The sequence below is a fragment of the Coenobita brevimanus genome, chromosome 57, assembly GCF_032717465.1.
Source record: "Coenobita brevimanus isolate Jiangsu-jjx chromosome 57, ASM3271746v2, whole genome shotgun sequence".
Taxonomy (NCBI): Eukaryota; Metazoa; Arthropoda; class Malacostraca; order Decapoda; family Coenobitidae; genus Coenobita; species Coenobita brevimanus.
The window spans coordinates 5,653,619-5,672,133 of NC_137010.1; the positions used below are offsets into that span (position 1 = coordinate 5,653,619).

General features: G+C 42.9%; 1 protein-coding gene across 1 annotated transcript in view; it reads right to left on the bottom strand.

Moving 5' to 3' along the window:
- The window catches only part of LOC145402215 (uncharacterized), a 46,270-nt gene extending 28,350 nt beyond the window's left edge, over window positions 1–17,920 (bottom strand). Inside the window, exons 1-7 of the mRNA XM_080274332.1 lie at window positions 17,694–17,920; window positions 16,913–17,098; window positions 16,201–16,351; window positions 14,466–14,594; window positions 8,794–8,917; window positions 1,345–1,470; window positions 89–220 (exon numbers count right to left, since the gene is read on the bottom strand). Of these exons, the coding sequence (XP_080130458.1) occupies window positions 89–220; window positions 1,345–1,470; window positions 8,794–8,917; window positions 14,466–14,594; window positions 16,201–16,351; window positions 16,913–17,098; window positions 17,694–17,900 (1,055 nt within the window). The 5' untranslated portion in view covers window positions 17,901–17,920. The remainder of the gene's footprint in view (window positions 1–88; window positions 221–1,344; window positions 1,471–8,793; window positions 8,918–14,465; window positions 14,595–16,200; window positions 16,352–16,912; window positions 17,099–17,693) is intronic.
- Between the last annotated feature and the right edge of the window lie 595 nt (window positions 17,921–18,515).

The following is an 18,515-nucleotide window of genomic DNA, read 5'->3' on the forward strand; positions in this document are numbered from 1 at the left end:
TATCTCCTGAGGCTTTCAAGATTTCAGCACTACATTATATTATTCAGCACTCGAGACAGGATAAAAAAAAAAGTACAATTAATCTTACTGTAGTGCCTCCTTGGTCTTGGCAGTGATGGTCTGTTGTGATGTGTCGCGGCCGTGCAGCGCCTCAATATCTCGCACCATGGCCTCCACCTCGCTTATCTCAAGGCGGTCGTCCTCGTTAGTGTCGTAGTATCTGGACGCACAAGCCTCATTACCAGCTAGACCAGCAACTTTAACAGCACTCTAAGGCCTTACTTAAAAGTCTAGCATGTACACTGCCAAGTCCCATTTTGACCCTTTCAGAGTACAGGTATAGGGGCCCATGGCTAGGCTACCACTGTCCAGAACATTTTAAGTTAGACCACTCAATGCTCCTGGTATAATTTACATAATAGAAAACCCTCTGGTCATCTCTTGGATGTGAACCACAGCATGTTCTGACTGAGCACTCCCAATTGCACCATCTGGCATCCAGGATGTACTGTATGGTGTATAATGTCATTTATGGGGACTCCAACATGCTTGCATGCGTCGACCTTGGTCACATAATGGCAGGTCCCCATGCTGCTCGATCTCTGGCGACTCCCTATTCAGTGCTGGCAAAATGCTACTTTACCCACTTCGCTCAGATGGCATCTTTCTTTCCATATTCCTGCTACTTCCCGATGTCTTTGCTCACTGTAGGGGACTTTTCAAACTAGGGGTCTTAGATATAGCCTTCATTAACTCATTAACTCCTACATTCAGCAAAATGGTCTACAAGTAGCAAGAATAGGATAAAACAGTATGTCCTTAGGCTGAAAGTGTTTTTGTTGTTGTTACCTAAGGCTCATCTGGACAAGAATGGGTTAATTAGGTCTGATGAGTCTTCAAGATAACAGGGCCTCAACTTGATCCCCACTCCACTGCCAAAACAAAACAACTCACACACAGTCCATTATGCCCTCACTCTCATGCAGTTCCCAACAGAACACAGCCTCATGCACCTAATTTTATAGAACAAACAAACCTTCCCCAAAACCTCCACACAAAATCTCTGGAAGCACCTGTTTAAAGTGGTTTGTTTTCCTGTAGTCCACCAGCTTCACATCCACATATGCCTGGGAACACAACAAACACTACTGTATTCCTGTACTTTCATCTTTATAGCACTAACCTAAATATACAGCAGCATATATGGTACTGTATTCCTGTATTTCCACCCTCCAACACTGATCTAAGTATACATCAGCATCTGTTTTTCCACCCTTCCAGCACTGACCTAAATATACAGCAGCATCTCCTGTATTCCTGTATATCCACCCTTCCATCACTGACCTAAATATACAGCGGCATCTCACTTCCGCTGGTCCCTGCCCGTGGTTTGTTTTGGTATCGATGGCGGCCATTCCATAGAAAAACTCTTCCAGGCTAAGCTCCCCAGTCTTCTCCTTGTCAAATGCTCTGTAAGTGAATTATAAGGTACCGCAGTTATCAAACCATGCAGTAATAGTAGCCTCTTCTATTCTATGACTTCTTTTTTTCTTTGCTCCCTTCATGTGATTTTATTTAGCATATGAGACATCTAGCAGCGCAGAGCTTAATATATGACTCTATTCAAACCTTCTATCCATCCACCCATCATCCAGTCCTATGCTGCCCCATGAAGAGCATAGGAGCCTGGGGCTAGGCAAGTTGGTCCTGACATTAAAGATGAGAGTGACCAGTCTCATTCATCTCCTGAGTGGTATTATGTGAGCTGTAAACCCCAACCACCATTTGGATATAAACCTGTGCCGGCTCAATCTGACTGAAACGGCTTAATTACTCACTAAACCACTAAATGCCATAATATGGTAATAAAAGAAATCTATAACCTGAATCACATAGCCTGGAGATAGTGTGATTAGTCTACAAAAGACTGTACTGTAGAGCAGATCACAGGACTGAAGGGGTTAAGTCCATACTGTACATGAATTCATCTATAGATAATGACATACTGTAACATTTATTGAGCATGTATAAACCCCCAAACAATAACATACATTAACTCTCATCTTAAATGTCGGGACCAACTGCCTAGCCCCGGGCTCCTACACCCCTCATGGGGCAATGTAGGATTGGATGATGGATGGATGGATGGATGGACCATTTACTAAAATGGAATATACTATGATAATGCAGGAAACACTTATTTACAATACAGTAAGACCTCACTATAACGGACTAATTGGAGCCCAAAGCAAAATTAGGAAAAAAACGATATCCAGACTTCTCCCTGCTAACCCGGACTTCTTCCAATACATCAGACATTAGTCCGGATTGCACCAACGGTTTTTAAACTGTTTTCACTACCAGTGCAATATTGTACTGTATTACACCTTTACTACAATAACCAAATGGTATAATATATGTAATAATACTGTACTATACACTGATAAACATGTCTTTTATATACTTAGTTGTGGTGAACATAGCTGCAGTGGTCAGGCAGTCTGGACTGCTTCTGGCTTTACTGGACTTTTCCCGATATATAAGAATTTAGTCCGGTAGGCTCCTTGAGTCCGATAAAAGCGAATTCCGGTATACTGAAGCCTGTTATATTGAGGTTTTACTGTATACTGAAATTATTACTAATATAATGACAATATTTATTAGTTACAACTGTTTCCTGGATGTTCTGATTTCTTAGTTTCTGCTTACAACTCAACAAAATAATTATTATATTTTCTCTAAGTTAAACTGTAACATGGGTAGAGTACAAAAGACAAATAATAATACTGTATATGTTAGTGAGGCATTTCAAAATACAGTGTCAAAATTTAGTCGTATGAGGCGACTAAAAGGGTTGGCGGAGGGTTAGTGCCCCTCACCGAAAAAAAGCTAACTAAAATGACGAACAAGAAGCCTCGGACAAGGACTGACCAAAAGATGACGACCAAGGACCGGACAAAGGACATCGTACGGATCGCGATGTGGAATGTAAGGGGTGCGAATGATGTGGTGAAAGAGAGAGAGATTGTCCAGGTGCTTGTGGGTGCGAAAGTGGATGTATGTGGAGTAACTGAAACTAAATGGAGAGGAGAGAGTGTGAGAGAATGGGAGCATGGATGGGGTATATGTGCAGGACTAGGTGAAAATGAGAGAGCAGAAGAAGGAGTGTGTATTGTTGTGAGTAAAAGCTGGAAGAAGAATATAAGACAGAATGGATCAGCTGGCTCAAGGATTGTGTGAATAAGATTGAAAATTAGAATACAAATGTGGGCAATTGTGTGCGTGTATGCGCCAATGCAAGATCATGCAAGCAAAGTGAGAGAAGAGTTCTGGACAAATGTGGAAGTGTGCATAGAAAAGTTTGGAAGGAATGAGAGAATGTTTTTGATTGGTGATGTGAATGGTAAAATAGGGAATGTGAAGGTAGATGGAATACTTGGTGAGTGGGATGTGTCTGCTGAGATAGATGAGAATGGCGGTGCGTTAGTGGACATTTGTGCTGGGAGGGGGTTGGTGATAGCCAATACCCTCTTCAGGCACAAAATGATCCACAGGTATATGCGGCGAGTGATGACAAGGGTGGGTGGTGAACTGAATGAAAGAAAGGCAATAACTGACTATGTGTGTGTGGATGAAAGGATGCGAAGATGTGTAATGGATACAAGAGCTTACAGAGGTTGGGGGAGTGGACTTTCTGACCACTACTTGGTGGTGGCCAGAAGCAAGATCCAAGTAAGATGGAGAAATAGAAGATGGGAAGGACTAGAGGAAGGAGTAGTTGTGAGAGGAGTGGAAAGGTTACAAGAGGATGAGAAAAAGGCAGAATATTAGAGAGAAGCGGAGGAACGATTGGGTAAATATGAATTGGAGCAGATGGGGGACGTGGAAGGTGTGTGCAAGATATTCACAGAAGAAAAATGTGCAGCATGTGATGTAATGTGTGGGGTGAAAAGAAGATGGAAGGGAGTGCAAGGAACAGCATGGTGGAATGAAGAGGTGAGACAGGCTGTGGCACAAAAGAAGAAAGCATACAATGAATGGATGAGAAATAGGGGCATGGAAGAAGTTGAGACGTGGAAGAGAAAGTTATACGTGGAAAGGAAGAGAGAGGTGAGAAGATTAGTAAGAGAGAGTAAGAAGAGAGTGGATGAGGAATTTGGAAGGAATTTGAGTGTAAAGTGGAGGGACTGTAAGAATATGTTTTGGGAAGAGGTGAAGAGAGTTAAGACAGGGTGGAAGTGAAGTTAGTAGGGGAGTGAAAGATAAAAATGGTAGATTACTAGTGGAGAAGGGAGAAAAAGTGAGCAGATGGAGAGAACACTTTAAGGAATTGCTGAACATAGAGACTGGAAGTAATGCGAGTATAAGTGGCTGGGGAATGGCTGGAAGAAAGAGGGAGGTCAGAAGACAGGAAAAAATCAGTAGGATAGAAGTTGTGGAAGCAATGAAGAAAGTCAAATTGGGAAATGCCCCAGGAACTGATGAAGTGTGTGGTGAAATGCTGAAGCATGGGGGAGAGATAGTAGTAGAATGGATGTGGAAGATGTGCAGATTGGCCTGGGAGGAAGGTAGAGTCCCGGAGGATTGGAAGTCAGGTACCGTATAATTATTCCCTTGTACAGTACAAAGGAAAAGGGGAAAAAGAAGTATGTGGTAATCACAGGGGCATTTGTCTTCTTAGTGTAATAGGAAAAGTGTCTGGTAGGATACTTATTGACAGAGTTAGGGAAATAACAATGGAATTGGTTGGAGAAGAACAGGGAGGCTTTAGGAAGGGAAGAGGCTGTGTAGATCAGATATTCATTCTTAGATCTTTAGTGGAAAAGTTTCTTGAGAAGGGAAAGAAGTTGTATGCAGCCTTCATGGATTTGGAGAAAGCATATGACAGGGTGGATAGACAAGGACTGTGGAAAGTATTAAGAATATATGGAATAGATGGGAAGTTGTTGAATGCTGTGAAGAGTATGCATGATGGTGCTAAGGCTGCAGTGCATGGGGATGGTGAACTGAGTGAATTTTTCTCTTTGAAGTTTGGGTTGAAATAGGGATGTGTCATGTATCCATGGTTGTTCAATCTGTATACAGATTGGGTAATAAACGAGATACAAGGTAGGGCACTGGATGTTGGAGTGGCCCTAGTGAGAGAGGGTAGTGTTTGGAAACTCCCTGTACTGTTGTTTGCAGATGATACTGTGTTGTTGAGTGAAGACGAAGGGGAGCTGCAAGGCTTGGTGGATGAGTTTGAGAGAGTGTGTAAGAAACAGAATCTAAAGGTGAATGTAGGGAAAAGTAAAATGATGATCTTTGAGAGAGGTGAAGTCAGTGAATGTACAGTAAGGTTGGATGGTGAGGAAATGGAAAATGTGAGTATGTTTAAGTACTTTTTTTTTTTTTATGCAAGGAAGAAGGAACCAAAGGCCATGAGCCCGCAATAAGAGTTCCCTCCGAGAGACAAACAAAATACAAGAGAGAGCCAAATTCAAGATCCATTCATTTCGAGATGCCTGGACACACTGCGTTTGAAAGACTGGAGATCATAGGCAGCAGGAAATACAGACAGAGGGAGACAGTTCCAGAGATGACCTGTTGCATAAATGAAGGACTGGGAGTAATGGTTAACTCTTGCATTAGAGAGTTGGACAGAAAAGGGATGAGAGTTTGCTGCTAGACAGGTGTTACGCGCCCGTCATAGAGGTGGAGGAATGCATGCAGACTTGGGGAGTGTGATGAGTAAGGATGGAAGTTTGGAGGGTGAAGTGCTTGAAAGGGTACAGCAAGGAAGAAAGGTTGCTGGTTCCTTAAAAGCAGTGATAAGAAACAGGGAAGTGAGCATGGAAGTGAAAAAGTTACTACATGACAGTATTGTGATACTAACTCTAACGTATAGAAGTGAAGCTTGGGCGTTGTTGGAAGGGCACAAGTCGAGAGTGAGAGCAGTGGAAACGAGTTATTTAAGAGGAGCCTGTGGAGTCACCTGGAGAGACAGGCTGACAAATGAGGATATAAAGGAGCGTTGTGGTGTGGATGTGGATGTGATAGGAAGTGTTATGAGGAACATACTGAGGTGGTTTGGCCATGTGGAGAGGATGAAGGGTGAGAGACTGATGAGCAAAGCGTATGTGAATGAGGTAGAGTGAGGGAGAGGGAGGGGGAGGCCAAGGATGAGATGGAGGGGTGAAGTGGAGAGGTATATGAGAGAGGGGTGTGTGAGTTGGGAGCAGGGCAGTGAAATGGAGGGGGACAGGGCAACGTGGAGGTGATTTGTTTGTGGGCACCCCATGTGGGATTAAGGTGTCTGGCAACAGATAGATAGATAGACAATTTTTCTCATACAACTGTACTGCATATTAGGGGAAACTGGACTCTCAGCTTGAGCATTAACACTGGAACTTTAACTTCTCTGTAAAGTACTTGGGACATTGTACCAAAAAAGAATGTCGAAATAAGGCCACAGATGATAAATAAGGATTTTATGTGCCTAAAAAGATGTATAAATATACTAAAACCTACATATGAGTCAGAAACAATTAAACTGGGTATATCCAGTATCCCCAGTCTTATAAGTAAACCTATCTATCTATCTATTGCCAGACGCCTCAATCCCGCTCGGGGTGGCCACAAACAAATCACCTTCACGTCGCCTTGTTCCCCGCCATTTCACTGCCCTGCTCCCAACTCACACACCCCCTCTCGCATATACTTCTCCACCCCATCCATCCATCTCATCCTCGGCCTCCCCCTCCCTCCCCCCCCCCTCCACCTCACTCACATACACTCTCTTCGTCAGTCTTTCACCCTCCATCCTCTCCACATGGCCAAACCACCTCAGTGTATTCCTCCTAACGCTTCCTATCACATCCACATCCACACCACAATGCTCCTTTATATCCTCATTTGTCAGCCTCTCTCTCCATGTGACTCCACAGGCTCCTTTTAAATAACTCATTTCCACTGCTCTCACTCTTGACTTGTGCCCTTCCAACAACGTCCAAGCTTCACTTCCATATGTTAGAGTTGGTATCACAATACTGTCATGTAGTACCTTTTTCACTTCCATGCTCACTTCCCTGTTTTTTATCACTGCTTTCAAGGAACCAGCAACCTTTCTTCCCTGCTGTACCCTTTCAAGCACTTCACCCTCCAAACCTCCATCCTTACTCATCACACTCTCCAAGTACTTAAATGTACTCACATTTTCCAATTCCTCACCATCCAACCTCGCTGTACATTCACTGACTTCACCTCTCTCAAACACCATCACTTTACTCTTCCCTACATTCACCTTTAGATTCCATTTCTTATACACTCTCCCAAACTCATCCACCAAGCCTTGCAGCTCCCCTTCGTCTTCACTCAACAACACAGTATCATCTGCACACAACAGTACAGGGAGTTTCCAAACACTACCCTCTCTCACCAGGGCCACTCCAACATCCACTACCCTACCTTGTACCTTTTTTATTACCCCATCCATGCACAGATTGAACAATCATGGAGACATGACACATCCCTGTTTCAACCCAACCTTCAAAGAGAAAAATTCACTCAGTTCACCATCCACACGCACTGCAGCCTTAGCACCATCATACATACTCTTCATAGCATTCAACAACTTCCCATCTACTCCATATACCGGTATTCTTAATATTTTCCACAATCCTTGTCTATCCACCCTGTCATATGCTTTCTCCAAATCCATGAAAGCCGCATGCAACTTCTTTCCCTTCTCTAGAAACTTTTCCACTAAAGCTCTAAGAATGAATATCTGATCTACACAACCTCTTCCCTTCCTAAAGCCTCCCTGTTCTTCTCCAACTAATTCCTCTGTTATTTCCCTAACTCTGTCAATAAGTATTCTACCATACACTTTTCCTATTATACTAAGAAGACAAATGCCCCTATGATTACCACACACTTCTTTTTCCCCTTTTCCTTTCTACAAGGGAATAATTATACCTGACTTCCAATCCTCCGGAACTCTACCTTCCTCCCAGGCTGATCTGCACATCTTCCACATCCATTCTACTACTATCTCTCCCCCATGCATCAACAGTTCACCACACACTCCATCAATTCCTAGGGCAATCCCCAATTTAACTTTCTTCATTGCTTCCACAACTTCTATCCTACTGATTTCTTCCTGTCTTCTCACCTCCCTCCTTCTCCCAGCCATTCCCCAGCCACTTATACTCGCATCACTTTCATCCTCTATGTTCAACAATTCCTTAAAGTGTTCTCTCCATCTGCTCACTTTTTTTCCCTTCTCCACTAGTAATCCACCATTTTTATCTTTCACTCCCCTGCTAACTTCACTTCCACTCTGTCTTACTCTCTTCACTTCTTTCCAGAACATTTTCTTACAGTTCCTCCACTTTACACTCAAATTCCTTCCAAATTCCTCATCCACTCTCTTCTTACTCTCTCTTGCTAATCTTTTTACCTCTCTCTTTCTTTCTACATAAAACTCTCTCTTCCGCCTCTCAACTTCTTCCACGCCCCTATTTCTCATCCATTCATTGTATGCTTTCTTCTTTTGTGCCACAGCCTGTCTCACCTCTTCATTTCACCATGCTGTTCCTTGCACCCCCCTCCGTCTTCTCTTCATCCTACATACCACATCACATGCTTCACATATTTCTTCTATGAATATCCTGAACACACCTTCCACGTCCCCTATCTGCTTCAATTCATGTTTACCCAATCGTTCCTCCACTTCTCTCTTATATTCTGCCTTTTTCTCATAAGTAAACCACTACAAATATATCAACACCAAGAACTAGAAATTCTACTTACCGGAAGACACTTTCCTCCTTGTCTTTCCATCCGAGGTGTGACAGGAGTTCTTTGATGTCATTCAGGCAGACTGTGGTGTGCGGGTAACTGCTGCGAATGAACTCCTCATACAGGACACTCACACCTGGTTAAAAATATCATGCATGTGCAGTAAGGATAATCAGGATATCTGTGGAAGAAAATAAGACTTAGAAAAATTATCATCATGACTACCATCTTTAACTTCCAATTAAGAAAAGAGCTGTGGCAAAATTCCCACACAAAGACAAAGCACAAGGAGCAGTGGTGGATCTAGGATGCTTTAAGGGCTGGGAAGGAGAAGAAGCATGAACAAAATGGCAAGTCTGAGAAAGGGATGATGCAAATTGGACTGTCTCCCCCCCCACCCCTTCCTTACTTTTTTTAAACAGTCAAAACCCAGTATGTATTCTTTCACCTGTTAAATACAGAGTCCATAACTAGTGAGGTAATTATATAAGTACTCATTTCAAACATTTTCCTCATCTTGGATTAGGGTCAATTTGCCACTATGGAAGAGTTATTTGTCACAAAATCTGATCATACCACTGAGGATATTCCTTCATTTGTTTGTTCATCTTTAAAGGCTCCAACATGCTTGAATGCATCAGCCTTGGTCACCTGATGGCAGCTCTCCATGCCGCTCGATCTCTGGCAGCTTCCCTATTTAGTCCCTTATCCCTGAGGTCACACTCAATGACCTCATCCCAAGTCTTTTTCGGTCTACCTCTCGCAACCCTAATCCTAACATTGACACTTCTCATTTTCTGCACCCAATTATCATCCCCCATTCTCTCCACATGCCCAAACCACCTCAAGCTACCTCTCCTCAACACAACACCAATAACTCTAGTCCCATCCTACCCTTCACCTCTTCCGTCATAAACCTAGCCCCCCCAGGCCTCACACTCAGGGACACTCCGAACATCCACGTAATGATTGTCATTTCCGTAAGTTTGAGCCTGAGAATATCCTCTTCCTTTACTGCCCAAGTCTCACTGCCATACAGCATTACACTCCTAACACATCTATCTATCTATCTATTGCCAGACGCCTCAATCCCGTTTGGGGTGGCCACAAACAAATCGCCTCCAAGTCGCCCTGTCCCCCGCCATTTCACTCCCCTGCTCCCAACTCACACCCCCCTCTCTCATATACCTCTCCACCCCATCTCTCCATCTCATCCTCGGCCTCCCCCTCCCTCTTTCCCCCTCCACCTCACTCACATACACTCTCTTCGTCAGTCTTTCACCCTCCATCCTCTCCACATGGCCAAACCACCTCAGTGTGTTCCTCATAACGCTTCCTATCACATCCACATGCTGAATACAAAGATCCCTTAGCACAGAGGAAGAGCCCTCTCAATGTCAGGAGAGGCAAGAGCTCCCTGAACTTCTTCCAACCAATCCTCACTCTAGCCACAAAGCTAGCTCCAGCCCTATTTCCAGCACATAACATGTCTCCCAAATAACAAAACTCTTCCACACACTCAAGAGTCTCACCAGCACATTCAATCCTTTCATGCCTGACAATCTCCACCTGCTCTCTCTGACACACCGCACAAATGAAATCAGCATTATCTCGCAATCTACCTCTAATACCACTACATTTCTTATGCACCCACTTATCACAGACACTGCACAAGATGGAATTACTTCCCACGCCCTTGTGGCAAATCGCATATTACCACTCCCCCTCTTCTTTGACAGTATTGCCACCACTCCTAGACACCATCACTTTCATCTGTATTTACTCTTAAGCCTTTGTGTTCCATACCATCTCTCCACTTCCTAAATCTTTCCCCCACCTTCTTTTTATTCTCTGCAATCAACACCAAATCATCAGCATACAATATCTCCCACCCAAGTCCATTTCTGAAGTCACGTGAGAGGACTTCAAGTACCATTATAAACAACAAAGGGCTTAAAACTGACCCATGGTGCACATCAACACTCAAGGAAAACTCTTTGCTCAAATCTCCATTCACCTTTACCTGGGTGCGAGCACCCACATACACGGCCATAACCACCCTAACCAGCCACTCCTTGTCCACTTCGCCACCTCTCTAGGGACTCTGTCAAAGGCCTTCTCCAAATCAACAAAAACAAACTACAAACTATTGAGGCTTTATGCCTCTATAATTTCCTCTTTCCAGGGCATCACCCTTCCCCTTGAACACATTTACAATAACACTCTTCAGCCAATCATTAGGAACAACACACTCATATATCATCATCATCATCTAATCCTGTGTTGCCCTATGAGTAGTAGAAGAGCCCGGAGCTAGGCAAGTTGGTCCTGACATTTAAGATGAGTGTGACCAGCCTCACTCATCCCTGAGTGGCATTATGTGAGCATTTAACCCCAACTACCCCTTTGATATAAAGCTGCACAGGCTCAATCCGACTGGAGCACCTTAATTATTCACTAAATCACCAAGTGCCATAATTTGGTTATATGGTTGCCACCCAGCATAGTAAATGGTTTCCTGGTGTACAGGAAACCATTTGGCTTGTCACTCAATGTAGAGTCACCCATAGGCAGAAGGAAGAGGAAAGAATGAAGGAAAGAAGAGGATGGATATATAATCATGTTTATCAGGTCAGTAACTAATCTCATTCCTATATCTCCTGAGGTTTTCAACATCTCAGAAGTCAACCCAGACACACCTCCTGCCTTCCCCATCTGCATCCTGCATATTGCCCCACTCACAGGAGCAGCATCAATCAAAGGCCAAGGCCAAACATTGGATCTGCAGGCTCCAAGCCTTCTCTCTCCTAATCAAACTCCTCATTCAACAACTGGCTGTAATGCTCTCTCCATACATCTTTAATATCCTCACTGTCCACCACTACCCTTCTTTCATCATTCTTCAGTTCACACACTGCTCACTTATGATATCCCTGTTCTCCCTCTTCATCTGATTTGCCACTTTAAATATCATACTTTTCCTTTCCACACAATTTAGGTTATCAAGTAAAAGTCTCTGTGACTCAGACTTTGCCCTGTAAACCTCTTTTCTAGCCCTACGCTTGGCAGCCAAGTATTCCTCTCTGTTACCACCCTTCTTCTATTCCAGGAAAAGTTTTCTTTTCTCCTTGACTGGAGCTTCTACACCCTCATCCCACCACCATAAGTAACTTTATGTCCTGGTGGCCTCTTGCCCATCCACATACTGAATCAGAAACTCTCAAGAGGTTGTTCTTGAGGGCTCTGTACTGTTAATTAACACTTCTGTCAACATCTCCCTGTTCAGCCATCACTCTGCTCGTCTCCCTGTAGAAGGTATCCCTTACTGCTTGGTTTTTCAGATTCCATATTTTCCTCCTAGGTGCATAGGTCCTCTTTTTCATCACCCACTCCTTAAGCACCATGTCACATATCAATAACTTCTGTTGCTGCACACACTCCTCGGTCCATATAACTTTAACATCTCTCACTAACCTCCTACCAGCCCTCCAGACCAGGAAATAGTCTATCTGGTTGCTATTTCCCCCAGACTCGTATGTAATTAACCTACTCTCTCCCTTCCTAAAATGTGTGTTGCACACACCCATGTTCACTGCCTCTCCAAACTGAAGTATCCTTTCCCCTTCCTCATTTCCTGTACCATACTCACATCCCCCAAGTATTCCTTCATATCCTTAAGCCGCTTCACCTACACGACCAATTAAGTCCCCTCCCAAAACTACAATCTTATCATCCCCCATACCACTTACTACACATATTATGTCATCCCAAAATCTATCCTTCTCTAGCTCATCCAAGCCTGCCTGTGGAGCATACCCCAATATAAATGTAACCATTTTCCCACCAAACAAAATTTTCATTACTATTATCCTATCACTTACTCTCATAACATTCATGACATATTCCACCCATTTCTCCCCAACCAACACAACCACACCACCATACCCATCTGGCCTACCCTGCCAAAAACAACTTATAATAACAATCCCTCCCAGCACTCTTTCTGGCTGATCCACCCCTATACTGGACTTCTTGCACACATCCCATATCCACTCGCTTCCTACTCAGTGTCTCAGCCACTTTCCCTGCTCTACTCCTCAAGCTTTCCACATTCCATGATGCCACTGGGTGATTAGTGACCTCCAGCTTGCTTTGAATTTCATTCTTAAACTTGGTCATAATGTGGTCGGTGGGGGCGCTCACCATTCACTCACTCGATGTAGTGCTGCTTTTGGGTGTCTGACCTTTCCTCTACTCCATCCTTCTTTCCTTCCATCCTCTTCTGTCTTTCTTGCCTTCAGTCTTTCATCTCTCTGCCTACGGGTGACTTTTACACTCCCTCTTCTGTCTTTCTTTCCTCCTCCTTCTGCCTGTGGGTGACTCTACACTGAGTGACAAGCCAAATGGTTTCCTGTGCACCAGGAAACCATTTACTATGCTGGGTGGTAATCATATACCCAAATTTTGGCACCTGGTGGTTTAGTGGGTAATTATTACGCTCCAATCAGATTGAGCTGGTGAAGGTTTATATCCAAGGGGTGGTTGGGGTTTATTGCTCACGTAATGCCACTCAGGGATGAGTGAGGCTGGTCACTCTCATCTTAAATGTCAGGACCAACTGCCTAGCTCCGGGCTCCTACGTTCCTCATGGGGCAATGTAGGATTGGATGATGGATGGAACTTGGTCATAATCAGTAAGGATAATAACGGGGAGAGACACGCCATAGGCCTCATCCACTGCAAAGCCCCAGGTCCAGGCAATGGATCTGAGACCCTTAGCCCACCAGTCTTGACTAGTGACTGTGGTAGTGGCTTCAGGGAACCCTGCCAGCACAGCTACAGTGACACCCTCCATGCATTTCTTGGCACTGTAACTGTCCCACCATTATACAACACTGATGGGACAGCCTCCTGGGGTGCTACTCCCAGGGTCGGGCCCCTCTCTATTGGGCGGACGCAGCAGCCTGGGAACTGCAATGCCCTGTACCCTCTAGCACAGGTTCGAGCCTAATCTCACTCCATCCGTATGATCTATGCAGATGAGCCCTCGTCACGCCTCCCTTCAAAAGGTCCGCCACTGGGTAGCGGAGGCAAAGGTTTCTGGCAGTATGCCCTTGTTGGTGTCAACCCCTGCAATGTAGTGGGGTACGTTGTGTGACATATAATGCGCATGTGGTGTAGCGTATGAGACAGTTAGATGAAGTGTTTGGGAAAGCATGCTGGTCTACTCTCCATGTTAGTGTCACACTGAAAAGTTCAGCAAAGGGGGATGGTTAGGTAGCTAGTGAAACAGGAGCTCCAGCTCACTATCACCAGCATTCCCATTCCCCTCAGAAGTACCACCCTGACTGGCTGGTGCTACAGCCTCTTCAATGTAGGAAGAGATGTAACAAATCCCCAAAGCAAATGAAGATATGGTTCAGAGAGTTAATCCACTCAATCTAATGATAAATCTTTCTAGTTTATAAATGCTATCTCCAAATTGGTTAATTTCAACTTTGGAAAGACATATATAGTATAGTACAAGCTGGATAATTTAGATACAATACAGTCATCATTACCCCCTTCATTACCAGAGCTCTCATGCTGAATAAAACCATAGGGAAAAAAAAAAAAAAAAAAAAAAAATGTTGGACTGAACAGGTTAAGTACATGTCAACCCATCAAGACCACAGCCAACTCACTGTCATGGTTGTAACCGGGAGCCCTGAGCAGCGCCTGGTATGATGACATCTGCCCATCCTCCTGACCCTCCCACAGCCACCCCACACCAACCTCCCTTACCAACGCTCCAAAGGTGTCACTCTTCCCTGCTGAGGAATGGTTCACGAATTAGACCAATATACAGGTATACCTCAACATGCAATACTCCTAGATGCAATACCTCAGCTGAAAGATGGTGGTAGAAATACCACCATACCCTGCCTAACGATGACCAAACCCTGGTTTAACGACGGGTTTTGATTTTTTTGTACTGATTTTGATGATGTTTTAGACCAAAACTGTGTGTTTAGATTGATTTATAAACTGTTTTTAGACTTAGATTAATGTGTTTTAGCCATAGGTAGGGCGAACATTGTCATTTTGGGGTACAGTTTACTAAGCTTGGTTTTTTCCAGATATATTTGACGATTTTCAGATTTTATTTGTTGGTTTTAGTGAGTTATTTACAGGTGTTACGCGTAGGTTAGCTTCTTTTACAGCTGTTAGGCCATTTAGATTGACTTTAAACTTGTTTTTGGCCTCATTTGGGTGGGTTTAGGACTTGGCTGAGGGGAAACCCAAGGCTCAAAAATGCATCCCTATGCTTTACATGTTAAATCTACCCCGAGATACGATGTCCCACCTAATGATGGGTTTTTACTTAACCAACTGCATCATTAAACTGGGGTATACCTGCTTTATGCCATGGAAGCATTAAAAAAATATTTTTTTTCACACAACTGGTACTGCAAATTGGCAGATACTGGTAAATTAGCTTTATACACAGCAGTGGAACTTTAACAGACAATCATTTCACAGTTTATTATGAACTTAATTACAAAACAGAACAAAAAAAGGGCAACACTATTATGAGAACTTACTATACCTATACTGTTACAGTGTTTACAGACATCATAATGGGTAAACTAGCAACAGTCATTCCCTTATTATCCCTGTGGAGTGCATGTGCCCAAGGCTAGAATGCTAGGAGACTCACTTATGCCCTATGCAGCATCTTACATGACTGGCAAACTTCCAGAATATCAAAACCACACTACGTAAGGCAAGGCTACAACTCCTACTGGTGTATTCTACTGCTAGACCACTGAACATCTTAACCTACAATCTACTGTTAGTATTCCCTGCTCTAACCCACAGAGTGTTTCTGGCTCATGCTAATTAGACCTGCATGATCTATCCTATTCTAATCTTACACAATCTACCCAATAAAACTCTTCATCCTACCAAACCTACTTATGATATAATAAAGTTTATTATGAAAACACATTATGAGGGCAAGCCCCTCTGAATTCCTTGCAGAATCAGTATGATGTAACCAATTCAAACTCTAAAATCAACCAATCCAAACTCTGCTCAGTTTAACCTACTTCAGCCAAATATATACAAACTATCCCAATTCAGTTCAGCCTAACCAAACCTAACCCATCTCCAACTGGACCTGAACCTATCTAAGATAATGCAACCAAGCTAGCCCTAGCTCTGACCTGTTCTACTCCAACACATCTGACACAATATGATCTGACCAAATCCAATCAAGCTCAACACAACCCAACACTCTGAATGCAACCTAACTGAACCAGATCCAACCCAGCCTTGACTAACCAAACCAAACCTTACCTAAACTAATTTAACTTGACCAATTCAGTCAAACAAACCCAATCAAATCGAAGCATACCCATTCAAGCTTAGTCTAACCTGACTTGCTCTGCATCAACCTACAGAGAGCATGACTGACGTGCTCTGCAAGGGTAATAATATCCCGTCGTTCCAGCTGCCCACGCTTCAAGTTATATAGCTCAGCCAGGGTCAATGCTCGTCTGTGGTCACTTGGGGGTTTGGCAAGCAGCTGAGAATCAAAGAGTATTTTTTTAGTTAACCCTTAAATATCATGCATGGCCACATTCTTACAGGCTTTTTTCCACATGAATATTTGAACAAGGATGTATGCAAGCAAAATGCTACTACAAGTAAAGCAAAGTTCAAGTAATGTCCATACAGCTGCTGACAAAAATATCAATCCACTCATTACAGTAGTCAAATAATTATGAACCTCTTATATACTACTACAATATTCTAAAATGTCTGCTAGACTCCTATGATTACAGCATTGGATTTAAAATGTCACTCCTCAGTGTTTTTTGTCAATGGAAAGTGGATCGATATTAATTACCCCAACTGAATATGCTTAAGAGTAGTGTGAAAAAAACAAAAAACAAAAAAAACAACCACTTCAATGATAAAATAGGTTTATTCACTGAGCAGTTCAAATAAAAAAAAATTTAAACAAGGAGAGTCTCTATGAATTCTACTTGAGCAATAAACTACTTTTCACTGCTTAAAAACAAAAAACTCATGAACTCTGGAAATACTGTGCTATTACAGTATTCCCTCTCTCTCTCTGCCTCACCTGTGTTGAAAATTTCTCCTCAGCCTGGACACAGAAAACCAAATGCTGATAGTGTCCCTCAAGGTCCGATATAAAGACTCGGGTCAACTGGACCAGCTGTGGGGCAGTGGAGAATTGTCCGGACATCCCCTCCATTGTCCGGACTGCAATGTCTCGTGCAATCTTGTCATAGGATACATCTCGGCGCTTGACGGAGACAAAATTATAGCATAGTGACACCAAGACTGAAAGAGTATGTATGTGACTGTGTGTGGTCATGAATTACTGAACCTTTGCATTTTGTTTCTGACTGGGTCAGTATTCAACAAAACAGTGATAACTGCACAAAATAATAATAAATATACTGTATAAATAAATATAATTCTTTGTTGAATAAAACTTTCATATGGTGGCTAAAATAAAATCTAAGCACGTCTATGCCTTTTGGGGAGATTACCCTGTAAGTAGCATATTTTTACTGGCCAAAGACTAATCAAGCTGAATTTTTCTGTTTACCTTCCTCTTTCCCTCAATGTAATTAGAACTACTGGATCAGACTACCTACGGTAGACAAAAACAGAACCTGTGGTCAAAACAGAAGTGTTAAGTTTATACCACACTAATACATAATCATTCAAATCATGACAATGAAAAATTGTTCTAAAAATCTAATGTGTGAGTGACTGAGAAAAATTCAACTATTAACTGAAATAAAGTGGCTGTGCTAATCACTGCCTTAAGAATCTCAAGTCCTCTTCACGACATTAAGACACGCAACGTAAAAATTAGAAATTCAACTAACCCAGTGCTCAGGTGAGGGTGTGGTGTCTCCTACCCGTCTGCACCTCTCTTTCATTTTCACCTCCTCCCACGGTAGATATAAGCTCCCGCCCAACTCACAAAACAGAAACCTCAATTCATGCTTTCCCTTGGTCTTAAAGTACACCAGCACCGAGACAACATCGTGTAATTTGCCGTTTCCCTGCATTTGTGACATTTTGGCACTCATCTCCGCCGCTCTGTTGTTGTCGCCTGAGTCCGAAGGCTGTGATGGCTGTCTTCGTCAAACAAATTTAACGACTTTATTATTTGGAAAAAAAAAATCCACTTGTATGGTTATATATATTGTTTCACTGATAAAATTGAAGATAAGACTGTATGCGTGATTTCATGTGATTTATAAAGAGTTGTAACAATTAACTTGGTTTTTATCTTTTAGCCAGGCTAATGAACAGCTGGTCTTGGTGTCCGATTTTGCTTTAAAAGGTATTAAGCTGTGAAAGTTACACGGAATACACTGAGGTATATTGATTCTCTTTTATTCTTCATACTTTGTAGATAACAATATAAAGGTATATCATTTCCTTAGCGAGATCTTTTGAAAATTTGTAGGAAAAAATATCCTTTTAATTTCCTCCTGTGCCTTACATCATCCGAACACTTTGTGTACAGGATGACAGTTTGTTATCATGGAATGACCGACAATGATATTGTCACAAAGATTCACAATACTAAACACAATACAATGTACAGATTAAATACACTCTCTGGGACACAGAGGACCCGGACTGGGCTACCGGTGACTGTGCAGCCACAGGTGTTGTCCAGGTGTGGGAGGGGTCCC